This window comes from Hyla sarda, chromosome 12 (assembly GCF_029499605.1).
Source record: "Hyla sarda isolate aHylSar1 chromosome 12, aHylSar1.hap1, whole genome shotgun sequence".
Classification (NCBI taxonomy): Eukaryota; Metazoa; Chordata; class Amphibia; order Anura; family Hylidae; genus Hyla; species Hyla sarda.
The window spans coordinates 34,599,208-34,614,397 of record NC_079200.1 but is presented as its reverse complement, the minus strand read 5'-3'; the positions used below and the strand labels follow the sequence as shown (position 1 = coordinate 34,614,397).

At 43.5% G+C, this 15,190-nt stretch overlaps 1 protein-coding gene across 2 annotated transcripts in view; it reads left to right on the top strand.

The window, feature by feature from the left end:
* FBXO47 (F-box protein 47) overlaps positions 1-14,566 on the top strand; it is a 179,375-nt gene extending 164,809 nt beyond the window's left edge. Inside the window, exons 9-10 of one of the 2 annotated variants that reach the window (XM_056549141.1) lie at positions 12,757-12,916; positions 13,306-14,566. In XM_056549141.1, coding sequence (XP_056405116.1) covers positions 12,757-12,916; positions 13,306-13,430 — 285 coding nt within the window. In that variant the 3' untranslated portion in view covers positions 13,431-14,566. The remainder of the gene's footprint in view (positions 1-12,756; positions 12,917-13,305) is intronic. The other variant, XM_056549140.1, reaches the window with a different exon arrangement.
* The last annotated feature ends 624 nt before the right edge of the window (positions 14,567-15,190 follow it).

Sequence of the window (15,190 nt, the reverse complement as noted above, 5' to 3'; positions counted from 1 at the left end):
GATCACTAAAAAAAAACTAAACTGTTATATGTTGCTCAGTATCTCATCCTGATCATGTACATGTACTTTTATATGTGTCTGTGACCTACATTTCTCTCAGAATTAGCTTTATTTCTGAAATACCTTAATTTTGTCCACCAGAAGCAGGGGGGCGGGTACTCACTGTGATAACCACTCCCCCTCCCTCACCTCAGTCCAGTGCTTCCCAACCAGGGTGCCTCCAGCTGTTGCAAAACTACAGCTCCCAGCATGCCCACACATCATTTGGCTGTGCAGGCATGCTGGGAGTTTTAGTTTTGCAACAGTTGGAGGCATATGATTGTAGTCCCCCTTTATTACACACACACACTGGCTTCATATATTCTTACACATACACATTAGATAGACACACTAATATACACACATACAGATATATACACACATACATGCAGGGACACTTACTTTTTCGTCTGCAATGCAATGTGTTTCTCTCACACTGCAGACATCAGTGAGATCCCAGCAGCAGTCTTCCTGCCCCTCCCCCTCCTCTTCTCTTCACATGAGACTGCAGTGTGTACAGCCCCTCCCCCCTCCAAAACGTCCAGGACGAAGCAGTGTTCACAGAAGGACTGAATGCATTCCGGGGGGCGGGGGGGGGGGGGGGTCAGTTCTTATTTATTTACTTTTTTTAAGTATTTATTTTTTCATTTTAATAAAGAACAATACAATACACAAAAAGAAAACAATACTACAAAGAAAACAACACACAGCCCCCTCCCAGCACCCTACACAGGAGTATCGGACCAATACAACATCACCTTCAAAATAAGCAGATAAGGAGAACCACCCCGGCTGCCCTTGAAACACACAACATTGACAGAAACATCACACACATAACACACTTTCCCGGAGTGTCGTATCCCCTATTCCATGCCGGAGAAAGACAACCAACCTATCTGGGAGAATCAACTCGTTCCGGAGGGACTATCGACTTCCCTATAAGGAGCCAGGGCATCCAAATGTAATTTATTGGGACACTTGCGACTAATGTACAACATTCTGTGCAGCGGGACATATTTGTTAACCAGGTTAAACCATCTTGCAATCGGGGCCATGATCAAAAATTTCCGAGCACAAAACAACAGGAATCGGATAAGTAGTCGCCTATGAAAGCCCAAGGCCAGGTCATTGAGAAAACCCAACAGACAAACAACAGGGGAACACACAGAAGGAAACTCTAAATGGTCTGCCAAGAACTGCAGCACTTCCCTCCAAAAGGGTTCCACACAAGGACAACTCCACATAGTGTGTAGAAGAGAGCCCACATCTGCCTGACACCTAAAACAAACATTAGAAGAAGAGATACCCATACGAAATAGTCTACTTGGGGTGTAATATAACCGAAGTATAAGCCTAACTTGAATAAGCAGGTCCCTAGCGCTAATCACCGTGGGATAGTAAGTCTTAACCACTTCCTCCCATTGGTCTATCGTCAAATCAGGAATATCGTTACCCATTTGGCAAAAGCTAACTCAAACGGATTCGGACCCAACGATTGCAATAGTGTATAAGCCTGAGTCATAGGTTTAGTGAGGTCAGTGGTACCCAGAAGCAATTCCACATCAGAAAAAGCCGGAGTCACATCAAGAGAGCCAAATTGAGCCACCACCGCATGTCTCAGTTGGAAGTAACGAAACTGGGCACTCCGAGGGAGACCAAAGTGGTCAGGCATTTCCTGGAAGGAAGGGAATGGGGGGGGGGGGGGGGGGGGGCAGTTCTTTGACTGGCTTTTTCAGTATGAAATACTGGAAATTTTCTAATGAAAGCAATTGCAAAACCTATTGGTTTTGCATGCTTTGCAACATATCGAAAGTTTTTATATTTTACAGTGCCTATTTGATGGTAAAATAGAAATCTTTATTTTGTGGGTCAATATGATTAAAATGATACCCATGATTACATTTCTATTATTATACAGCTTTAAACAAATCACAAACTTTTTAACCAAATGAGTGCGTTTAAAATCCCTCTATTTTGCTGACCTATAACTTTTTCATTTTTCCATATAAGCGGCGGTATGAGGGCTAATTTTGTGCGCCGTGATCTGTACTTTTTTTTTCATATTTGCACATTTGCATATATAAAACTTTTAATAAATTTTTTATCAATTTTATTTGGAATAAAATGTTATAAAAAGCAGAAAAAAAGTTCTTAAAATGGACAGAGAGGTCAGCAGAGAGCACTGTGGTCATGATGTCAGTAGAGAGCTCTATGTTCCAAAAAGAAAAGAATTTCCTCTGTAGTATTCAGCAGCTAATAAGTACTGGAAGGATTAAGATTTTTTTAATAGAAGTCATTTACAAATCTGTTTAACTTTCTAGCACCAGTTGATAAAAAAAAAAAAAAAAGGTTTCCACCGGAGTACCCCTTTAAGGTCAAAACAGGCTATTGAGTAAAGGGATTAACGTCTTCACTTGTGCATATAACTTGATTATTGTTAAATGTTTGTTTTTATTTCAATCTTTCTAGAAATATCTATACATGAAAGCATTCTAAACCTGAACATTGTTTTGTTATTTGAATTTAATAACACTAAAGCTTTGCTTTTTATTATGCCATTTATTTTTTGATTGTGTTAGGGTAAAGCAGGAAATGATTTGTTTTCACAAATACAGAGTAAAAGTTATTTGTGGATTATCTTAACATTACCCTAATATGTCTGAATGTTTTTTTGCAATTAGTGAATATAAAACCAGTAATGGATCTAAAAGTAAAGGAGGCTACTTCCGGTTTCTGCACGGCCCGATATAGGCAGCGCGCGAGTGAGCTTCTGTACCCCCGGTACCTTACTGCATTATAACGGCGAAGACACCCGAGTCGGAAGGTCCCGGTATCCTCCTGTGACCCAGCGACACCCCGGGCACCTGGAGTGCTTTCTTCAGCACCGCCTGCACTCTCTGCACACTTTCTGTGTGTGGCACAACAAGCATGGCGGCGGCTTCAGGGCAGCAGCAGCCTGCCTCTCCAGGGACCACTGCACTGCCACCAATGAAAGAGGGACACACAGAGGCAGCCATGGAGGTCAGTGTGCCTTATGATCTCACGCATAAGGTACCAGCCTCTTCCCTGGGCACCCATGACCCAGCAGCTCCACAGGATGCATTCTCTCCCATGCCTTCAGAGGCATCTATACATATTGATTTCCAGCGCTTGGCTAAAGAAGTGGCCCTCCACATTACCCCAAACGTGCAGCACATAGTGGAGGAGGTCCTTAAAGCCACCCTTCAGAATCTGCAATTAGAAGTGCAGGATCACTCCAGCCATATGCTTGAGGTGGAACATAGAACTTCCAACTTGGTAGATGGTGAGACAGTGACTACCAGACTCCTGCAGGTTGCTGATTTGAAATTAGCCAGAATGAGTGAAAAACTTGAGGACTTAGAGAACCGCTCTAGGTGCAATAACCTGCATAGTGGGGGTTATGGAGACAGTAGCGCCCCCCTGATCTGCAACGTTTCTGTGAGCGTGATCTCCCTAAATCTCTTAGACTTTCTCACCTCTGCCGGGTGGAACGTGCCCGTAGAATTGGCCCTGCTCCGGCTACATCACGTGGGCCACCAGCAGCGCTAGAGAACCGGCCCCGCCAGGTTATTCTACGTCTATTAGACTTCAATGACAAGGTGGAATTACTGCAAGCATACCGCCACCTGTCACAACCCCTGGTGATTCATGACATGCACCTGTTACTTTTTAAGGACTTCTCCTTGGAGGTTGCAAAACGCCGGAGGGCCTTTAGCGCTATTTGCACTTCACTATTTAAAGCAGAATATCGGTTCCAGTTGCAGCGGGTCTTCCACCCTGACGGGACTATTTCTGTTTACAAAACTCCGGAAGCTGCTTCATCTTCGCTGGGCCAGCTCCTGTCTTCCTCTTCCCAACAATCCACTTGGACCCGGCCCACAGGTCCAGTTCACCAAGAGGAACTCATCACTCCCACTCAGCCACCAGGGACTCTGCATACTCACGTAGCCACAGACATTATCGCTCTCCCAGATGCGGTTATGGAAGTGACCTGCAGTCCTCTCCTGATTGAGGACCTTCAGTCTACAGACTCTCTCACACTCATGCCTCCACACTCCTCCTGGTGGAACTAAGCTCCCATGGATGCAGTTCAGGTTTTTCTTTGTTTGCATATGTTGCCCAGGGCTTCATGGTCAAAGGGGGTCTCCTTCATTTCTTTGGACTATAAGCACACATATGGCTACAGGTTGTTGTTACGCCGAGCGCTCCGGGTCCCCGCTCCTCCCCGGAGCGCTCACAGCGTTCTCCTATTCGCAGCGCCCCGGTCAGACCTGCCGACCGGGTGCGCTGCGATAATGTTCCCAGCCGGGATGCGATTCGCGATGCGGGACGCGCCCGCTCGCGATGCGCATCCCGACTCGCTTACCAGACCCGTTCCCCGCCTGTGCTGTCTCGGCGCGCCCGGCCTCGCTCCCTACTCCCTAGGGCGCGCGCGCGCCGGGTCTTTGCGATTTAAAGGGCCGGTGCGCCACTGATTGGCGCATAAGGTTTTAATCAGTACCGTCACCTGTGCACTTCCCTACTAATACCTCACTTCCCCTTCACTCCCTTGCCGGATCTTGTTGCCATTGTGCCAGTGAAAGCGTTTCCTTGTGTGTTCCTAGCCTGTGTTCCAGACCTCTTGCCGTTGCCCCTGACTACGATCTTTGCTGTCTGCCCTGACCTTCTGCTACGTCCGACCTTGCTCTTGTCTACTCCCTTGTACCGTGCTTATCTCAGCAGTCAGAGGTTGAGCCGTTACCGGTGGATACGACCTGGTTGCTACCGCCGCTGCAAGACCATCCCGCTTTGCGGCGGGCTCTGGTGAATACCAGTAGCAACTTAGAACCGGTCCACCGACACGGTCCACGCCAATCCCTCTCTGGCACAGAGGATCCACCTTCAGCCAGCCGAATCGTGACAGTTGTCACACATATAGTAGTATTTCCATTAGGGGGAGGGGGACCATCCCACACAGATTGAGGGGGGGGGGGACCGTTAAATTACTGAGAATTGTACTTCCTTGTTCCCTATGTCGTCTGAAAAAAGGAGGTCCTTTACTCGATTAAGGAGTGTCGATGTGCAAGTGGCACATCCAGGGTTTTTTTTTTTTATTGTTCAATGTATTGTTTTTATTTTATTTTTTGGTTTCAGTATCTGATTCCTGACATCAGGGATGGGTTACTGTATATTTTATGGTGCGTTATTTTGTCTTGCATATTCCATGTTATTGCATATCCTGTCAGGGAAGGGATCCTTCTTCACTCATCGCTGCTGTATTCTTCATGTCTTACTTACTATTGGCTAATCTGCTCGCCTTTCCCTTGGGAGGTTCCAAATTAAGTTGTCCCTATGGCTACCATAGTATCAAGGAATGTTAAGGGTCTGCGCTCTCCACAGAAGCGACTACTCTTTTTACGTTATCTGAAACGATTCCATCCGGACATTGTCCTACTTCAGGAAACCCATATCCCTAAATCTGATTTCTTTAGAATGCAGCAGCAATATGTTTGGCATGTCTATGGCTCATCGGCCAAAGATGGGAAAGCAGGGGTTATCACACTGATACATAAGTCATTTGCATATACGTTCATCTCCCACACTGCAGACGATGAGGGTATGATTTCTCCCCTACAACTGGAACATAATGGGGAGCTCCTTAGTATCTACAATATTTATGGCTCCACATGGTGAACAAAAGTTTCTTTGCGGATCTTACTGATCGGTTACAGAATGATGGGACGGCGAATAAATTGCTAGGGGGCAAATTTAACACGGTACTTGACCCATTAGTAGACAGGAAAAGCTCTGTCCCTCTAGTGACTCCTGAACGTAGTAGTGACTGCGTTCTCCCTACATTTATAGATCAGTTGGGACTGTGGGTTGTGTGGCTACTATCTCTGCCTGATGATAGGGAATTCACTCACTTCTCCAATGCCCATTCTTCATGGTTTCGCATAAAATATTTTTTGGACGCTTAGGAGCTTTGTTCTAAAGTTTGCTCGGTGGACATTGGAGAACTGGGACTATCGGATCATGTCCCTACGATTTTACCCTTCCTGCCCTAGGGGAACTGACATTCTATGGCACTTCCCCTCCCTTCTAGTTAAAGATGACACCTTACGGTGCAAAATGCTGGTCACCGCTCTGATATGGGAATATGTCTATATTAAAACGCACCTCGCTTACGAAATTTACTGAAGCTAGTGCCCGCCTGAGGGATGTTTATGCTCTCTTCCTTAGCTCCCCCACTGAACGCCATAGGGAAGAGTGGAAAACTGCTAGAGCCCAATTTGAACTATGGTTGGACAGGAAGGAATGCCTTAGACGCTCTCAATTCGAAGTCGATCTCTTTAGACAAGGGAAGAAATCAGACATTTTGTTAGCCCACTTGGCGAAAGGGAAAACAGCCCCCTCCCATATCACCGCACTTAAGAACCCTTCAGGTGTCCTTCAAAAAAAAAAAATAGCATTAATAAACTCTTACCTGATTTTTATACTTCTCTCTACCAGGATTCTCCCTCTGACCTATCTGCTGGTGAAGACTTTTTGAGGAGATTTAACCCCTTAACGACGCAGGACGTATATTTACGTCCTGCGCCGGCTCCCGCGATATGAAGCGGGATCGCGCCGCGATCCCGCATCATATCGCGTCGGTCCCGGCGCTCATCAACGGCCCGCGGCTAATACCACACATCGCCGATCGCGGCGATGTGCGGTATTAACCCTTTAGAAGCGGTGGTCAAAGCTGACCGCCGCTTCCAAAGTGAAAGTGACCCGGCTGCTCAGTCGGGCTGTTCGGGACCGCCGCGGTGAAATCGCGGCGTCCCGAACAGCTGACCGGACACCGGGAGGGCCCTTACCTGCCTCCTCGGTGTCCGATCGGCGAATGACTGCTCCGTGCCTGAGATCCAGACAGGAGCAGTCAAGCGCCGATAACACTGATCACAGGCGTGTTAATACACGCCTGTGATCTGTGTAGAAGATCAGTGTGTGCAGTGTTATAGGTCCCTATGGGACCTATAACACTGCAAAAAAAATGTTTAAAAAAAGTGTTAATAAATGTCATTAAACCCCTTCCCTAATAAAAGTTTGAATCACCCCCCTTTTCCCATAAAAAAAATAAAACAGTGTAAAAAAATTAAATAAACATATGTGGTATCGCCGCGTGCGTAAATGTCCGAACTATAAAATATATCATTAATTAAACCGCACGGTCAATGGCGTACGCGCAAAAAAATTCCAAAGTCCAAAAAAGCGTATTTTGGTCACTTTTTATACCATTAAAAAATGTATAAAAAGTGATCAAAAAGTCTGATCAAAACAAAAATCATACCGATAAAAACTTCAGATCACGGCGCAAAAAATTAGTCCTCATACCGCCCTGTACGTGGAAAAATAAAGTTATAGGGGTCAGAAGATGACATTTTTAAACGTATACATTTTCCTGCATGTAGTTATGATTTTTTCCAGAAGTGCGACAAAATCAAACCTATATAAGTAGGGTATCATTTTAACCGTATGGACCTACAGAATAATGATAAGGTGTCATTTTTACCAAAATATGCACTGCGTAGAAACGGAAGCCCCCAAAATTTACAAAATGGCGTTTTTTTCTTCGATTTTGTCGCACAATGATTTTTTTTTCCGTTTCGCCGTGCATTTTTGGGTAAAATGACTGTCACTGCAAAGTAGAATTGGCGACGCAAAAAATAAGCCATAATATGGATTTTTAGGTGGAAAATTGAAAGGGTTATGATTTTTAAAAGGTAAGGAGGAAAAAAACGAAAGTGCAAAAACGGAAAAACCCTGAGTCCTTAAGGGGTTAAACTCCCTTCGCTAATGGAGGATCAGAGGGAAGTTCTTAACGCCCCAGTGACGGAGGAAGAGATTCAGGGGGTAATTAAAAACCTACATAATGGTAAGGCACCGTGCCCACACTGCTTCAAGGGAGAATTTTATAAATCTCTCTTAACTCAGGTCTCCCCAGTCTTACAAGATGTATTTAAGGAAATTTTTACCTCAGGTTTGTTGTCCAAGGAAGCCTCCGTAGCTTACATAAAGTATTGCCAAAACCAGGTAAAGACGCGAGTGACCCAGGCTCATATCGCCCCATTTCTTTAATTAATCAGGACATAAAAATTTATCCAGAACCGTTTGTCTGGCTTCATGCCGGCCTTGATCGGATCCCCACAGGTGGGCTTTATTAGGAACATATTGGCCACCATGAATCTGAGAACGGTCATAGCGGTTCTAGACCGTCAAAAGCACCAGCCCCTTCTGGGGGAACGGCCGGTTTGTTAACCTTGGATGCCGAAAAGGCATTTGACAACGTCCGTTGGGACTGGTTGGGGTTGGGGCTGGTGCTAGACAAAATAGGATTACATGGACCCTTTCGTAATTATATCTCGAATGTCTACGCTGCCCCCATGGCTAGAATTCACACTCCGGGCATTCTTTCGGCCCCCTTACCCCTATTTAAAAGCACAAGGTAGGGTTGCCCTCTTTATCCCCTGCTTTTTGATTTGGCTCTGGAGCCATTACCCCTATCACTACTGTCCTCAGACATTTACTCTGGTATTGAAGTGGCAGAGAAAGAGGTGAAACTCACTATGTTTGCGGATGATGTCTAGCTCTTTCTTGATGATCCAGCTGCCTCCCTTCGAGGCATTCTTGATCACCTGGCCACTTTTGGGGCATTCTCTAGTTATAAAATCAATGTTTCTAAACCAGAACTGCTTCCCTTGGGCTCCAGCCGGCCGTGTTGGCTCCCAGATGTCCTAGACATGGATGTTAGCATGGTGACCTCCTCTATCACTTATTTGGGAATTAAGATAGGCAGGACACCCGACATGATTTACACTCTTAACTACCCACCCCTCTTTACCAAAATCAAGGCTGAATTGCATAAATGGGGGGGCCTTCCACTCACCTTCATGGGAAGGTGTCACTTAATCAAAATGATAAGCTTCGCTAGACTCCTTTACCCCTTGCAAACCTTACCTTTATTGTTAAAACATAGAGATATCAAGAACCTGAATTCAGCATTCACCAAATTTATATGGGCAGGTTAGATGCCTCAGATAGCGCTGCGAAAAAAACGCATGCTCAGTAAACAAGATGGAGGGATTATAACTTGTCATGTTTATTCTGCTTTGTTAAAAATTGGATCCACGGCTCCTCCTTCCATGCCATCTGCGACCTAGAAGGAGAACTGGCAGCTCCTTGGGATCTGGAGGCCTTCTGCATACATCTTACTCGAAACTTCCCCCCTTAGTGAAGCGTTCAATCTTGTTGAGAGGCATGGTGGTGTCATGGAAGGAGGTCCGGAAATTATTCGGACTGCCATTTTTGGTATCCAAACACTTCCATTGGTGAAACACCCTGAATTTCCTCAGAGAATTCCGTCACAGGTGTTTGACCCCTGGGAAGAGAAAGGCCTGACAACGGCTCGGCACTTTATTGACAAACCACATAGGCGCTATCTCTTACCGCATTCCCTGCTGTCTCTACATGAGTTGCCTCCATCTCACGCTTTACCACTGAATCAACTTCATTCCTTCTTTACTATTCGTTTGCGTGATCTAACTACTGAGGCTAGGGATCATGAGCTAGATAATCTGAGTTCCGGACCCTCGCAAATTAATATGATATACCCATCCCTCATGCGAGCTCTCCTTAAATTTAACCTCTGTTTTATCCTCTTGGTCCACTTGGGTGCCGGTTGACGACATCTCTGAATGCATACTAAATGGATGGAATATTGTCCGCTACTGTATTATGAATGAAAGGTGGCGTGAATCCTGTTACAAATTGGCCCACAGGGCTTTATATGGATTTAATATTTTACCTTCCCCTGATTTTCCAGACTGCATTACTGCCTGCCCCAAAAGTTCTACCCCATTAACAGATTTGTAGCACTGAGTATGGACTTGCTCTCATATTGAGTCGTATTGGCGCCAGATCCCGTCTTACATTAGGGACAAGTGGAGAATTTTGCTGCCTCATACACCGAGGGCTTTACTCTTCGATCAATTTAGACCCCCTGACTCATACCATCAGCATCCCCCCAGGATACCCCAGATTGTGCACATTGTCCTTCTGGTCGCGCTTAGATGCATCTTTGCCAACTGGCATTCCCCAGCCACCCCCACTCTTCCTATGGTAATTACACAACTCAAATTACTCTGTGTGATTGACAGACTAGACACAGAACGTCATAAGAACACAAACACGGACAAATTCTTTGCTAAATGGAAGGTGTTTATTATCTCTCATTACACAGCCACAGAAAAAGAAGACATTGTAAAATCGTTTATTTCAACAGAATGGTACTGTCTGGGGGTCTTGGGAAATTCACTTAGGCCTTTACAACTCTCTTCCCTACTCCTGATATGTTTTTCTCTTTTCAGTCATTTATTCGGACATTTCATTTGTGATAACCTCATTGTCTGATCTGCTTTTCTTTCATTCAAAGTGTATATCCTTCTTTTGTTTTGTACTTGGACAGTGCACCATTGTTTTGTTGTTTATATATATGAAAATTTTAATAAAAAGTAAAGAAGTTTATACATGTCCCCTATTTATGATCTGTTCCTGGCTTTGTTTTCAAGAATTGCAATTAAAAACCTGAATGTGTGAACACAGCCTTAAGGAGGACCTTATTATATTCGTGCACTTCTAATAGTCGTAAGACAGAGGATGCAAATACCTCCTATAAAAAGAAAAAAAAAATGACTGGCACATAGATTTTATATACACTGCTCAAAAAAAACTAAGGGAACCCTTAAACAACACAATGTAACTGCAAGTCAATCCAACTTGTGTGAAATCACACTGTCCACTCAGGAAGCAACAGTGATTGACAATAAATTTCACATGCTGTTGGGCAAATGGAACAGACAACAGGTAGAAATTGTAGGCAATTGGCAAGAAAACCTCAATAAAGGAGTGGTTCTGCAGATGGTGACCACAGACCACTTCTCAGTCCCTATGCTCCCTGACTGATGTTTTGGTCACTTTTGAATGCTGGCAGTGCTTTCACTCTAGTGGTAGCATGAGACGGAGTCTACAACCCACACAAGTGGCTCAGGTAGTGCAGCTCATACAGGATGGCACATCAATGCGAGCTGTGGCAAGAAGGTTTGCTGTATTTGTCAATGTAGTGTCCAGAGCATGGAGGCGCTACCGGGAGACAGGCCAGTACATCAGGAGACGTGGAGGAGGCCGTAGGAGGGCAACAACCCAGCAGCAGGACTGCTACCTCTGCCTTTGTGCAAGGAGGAGCACTGCCAGAGCCCTACAAAATGACCTCCATCAGGCCACAAATGTGCATGTGTCCACTCAAATGGTCAGAAACCGACTCCATGAAGGTGGTATGAGGGCCCGACGTCCACAGGTGAGGGTTATGCTTACAGCCCAGCACCGTGCAGGATGTTTGGCATTTGCCAGAGAACATCAAGATTGGCAAATTCGCCATTGGTGCCATGTGCTCTTCACAAATGAAAGCAGGTTCACACTGAGCACATGTGACAGAGTCAGAAGATGCCGTCGAGAACGTTCTGCCTGCAACATCCTCCAACATGACTGGTTTGGCGGTGGGTCAGTAATGGTGTGGGGTGGCATTTCTTTGGGGGGCCACACAGCACTCCATCTGCTTGCCAGAGGCAGCCTGATTGCCATTAGGTACAGTGATGAGATCCTCAGACCCCTTGTGAAACCATATGCTGTGTGGTTGGCCCTGGGTTCCTCCTAATGCAAGACAATGCTAGACCTCATGTGGCTGGAGTGTGTCAGCAGTTCCTGCACGAGGAAGGCATTGATGCTATGGACTGGCCTGCCCGTTCCCCTGACCTGATTCAGATTGAGCACATCTGGGACGGGACGTCATGTCTCGCTCCATCCACCAACGCCACGTGGCACCACAGACTGTCCAGGACTGCCACCTCATCAGGAGCATGCCCAGGCATTGTAGGGAGGTCATACAGGCACGTGGAGGCCACACAATATTAAGCCTCATTTTGACTTGTTTAAAGGGACATTACATCAAAGGATCGTTCCATGGAACGAGCGGTACTGGGCATAACATGGGTGAGTACACTGGTAGCTGAACATGTGATCATGTGAGATACTGTAGCAGTGCATGAGGGGTGGTTGTAGTCATTAAGACTGGCCGGAATATAGTGCATTCCACTTAGGACTCTGACCTAATATTGTGCAAGAAAGGGCTATGAGCTATGTGTAATTTCATCTTTGGGGCCCCCCCCTCCCCTCTCTTCACCCTGCTTTATTTATTATTATTGTTTATATATAGGCATTTATCATAATTTTTTACAAACATCCAGTTCCGCCAGTATTGTTTTTAAATTCCTCATCTTTCCTGTATATTATGTCACTTATTTGATAAATAAAGTATATACATTTTTCAGTAGCAACTGCTCAGTTCTTTTTGCATAAAATAGCTTAAAATAGTTTGTGAGCTATACTGATTTATATTATATTACAACCCCAGGCCATTATAGAGAAAGGATATGTCCTAGGCAATATGGGAAGTTTGAGCTGGTTGGGTATTGCTTGTATAATGTAAGTGTAGTAACTGACCACTGTCTTGTTATTTTTAATGCATCTACAGAGGATCTGTTTTCATGACAGATCCTTCATAATTTTTCTTATAAATTTAGCCTTTTCTGAGCACATTTCTTTTTATATGCATGTCAGGTATGTGAAAAGGATTTGTACTGCATGGACTGGGCAGTGAAAATAATGCAGAGAATTTGTAACGTTTTTAACACGCAACAAGAAAGAAAAACTTTCCTGCAGAACATTGAAAACTCCTTTGCTCGTGTAATCATGGATAAGCTACAATCAGTCATGTCAGGTTAGTTTTCCAAATCATATATTTGTTTGTTTTTTCCACACTGGCCCGGAATCATTCATCTATGCGAGACAAAAACTGTAATTATTTGCCACAGCGTAAAAACTACAACATTTTCCCATCAAATGTGCAGCAGCAAATACACACCAAAGTCGTGTAGATTTAGAGGGAATATTCTGATAGTTTAAAGATAAAAAATGTAATGTTTCAGTTCCACAGTTGTGGATTTTTCTGCAAAATCCACAACACCTCTAGATTTAAAGCAGCGTTCTCTCTAGTTTTTATTACTTACATGTTGAAAAAAACATCTACCATCATAAAACACATCTACCATAGATGATGAACATTATTATTGAACTGATAGAACTCACTATTTTGTTGTTATTTTGCAGGGGAGCGCAATGATGAGGGCGGAAGGTTTTTAAATCTTTTCCATCTGATCAATGCTCAAGCAAATTTCCACAAGGAGATCCTGTACATGGCACTTAGTTCCCCTTCTGCCAGAGAGAAAACTTAAGAAATCCTTGCATATTTCCAAAATAAAAGTGAGGAGATTTGTCAAAACCTGTGAAGACGAAAAGCTAATTGCAACCAGATTGTTTGTTTATTTTTAAACAGACCTCTAAAAAGAGGTGATCTGATTGGTTGCTATTTGATACTCATCAACTTTTCCTCTGAACAGATTTTTATACATTTTCCAAAAGGTTTTTAGTGTTTCAGGCCTTCGTATTGTCATAATGACATTGCTGCTGCAAAACTAACTGGGTAAATATTATAGTCAGTATTTAGGCCAAAGCCAGAAGTGTACCCAAAACACAGAAAAAATATTATATTATAGATTCTCCCTATGTCAGTTCCACTTGTGATTTTAGCTAAAAAATACTCACCAAATATTGATCTAAATATTTCTTGTAAATTAAAAGCATGACAGAATTTAGAGACATTCACAAAAAAATGTCATATGCTCTTAAAAAAATATGGGGCATGTAACCATCATTTATATGGTAGTTGCTAGAGGCCTAAACTGCAATTTTATTTATTTTTATTTTATTTTTTTATTAGCATTAATATGGAGCACAAACTTTTAGGACCCTTGTTATATTGAGAAATTATATTTTATTGTTAACTTAAAGTTAAAAAATGTTTTAAATTATAATACAGCGTTGTCCATTTAGGAACTTGCTATGAGGACAGTCTTTATTTCCTTGTTTTAAAAAAGCACAGGGGGGTTAGTTTTGTTTTCAAGTAGCTTTTTTTTAGTTAATAATAAAGGCTTTGCTATTGTTTGGTGTATCTGAATAATTTAAGATAAGTGGATCACTTTGAATATACAATAAATACAATGCATGGAGCAATAATTAATGGACCAATTTCAATAGCAGTGCAATCTTCTTTCTCAGTGTCATAGATTGGATTGTGAAACTGCGTAATAGCATTTATTAAAGGGGTACTCCGCTGCTCAGCATTTGGAACAAACTGTTCCGAACGCTGGAGCCGGCATCGGGAGCTCGTTTGTTTCAAACGCTGAGCAGCGGAGTACCCCTTTAAGAACAGTAATATATAGAATGTATGTATATTTATATCACATTATTATATCATAACTTTCAGAAATAATTTGTCTGATCAATAAAGACTATGAAACGTTGGTAATGTAAATTTATGGAAAAAAATTTAGTTCGCTCACCCTTCTTATGATCAGTCACTGGACTCAAACTGGCCAGGGCAATGATGAATTATCCCAGAAGAAAAAAAAAGAAATCTCAGCACTTCTGTCTCCAATTCAGTTAGGATAAAACATACTGATTTTATTGATATCCATAAAAATTACAGGGGGGAGATACAAATATTACAAAATGAACCAACGTGTTTCAGGAAACCCCTTTTTCAAGATATAATACAAAGTATATCAAACCCATTCTTGTTAACCCTCTGTTAAACCTTGGAACAGACTTAAACCCCTTAAAGGAAAACTGTCATATGTTTTGTCCCGTACTATCCACGGGTACCTGTGGATAGTGCGGGAGACGCTGAACATTTTGAGTCCTACCTTGCCCGGATCCGCTGCGCCACTCACCCATTATAACTGGTTTTCGGTATATTCAAATTAGCTGATAACTGGCACGCCTTGCTAATGAATATTCATACGTTGTGAAACGCTGAAGACAGCTTTCGGGTATAGTAGGAATTCCCGCACATGCGCAGTATCGTCCAGGACTCGGCCGAGATGAGACGGAGAGTGAAGGACAACGTATGCATATTCATTAGCACGGTGGTGCT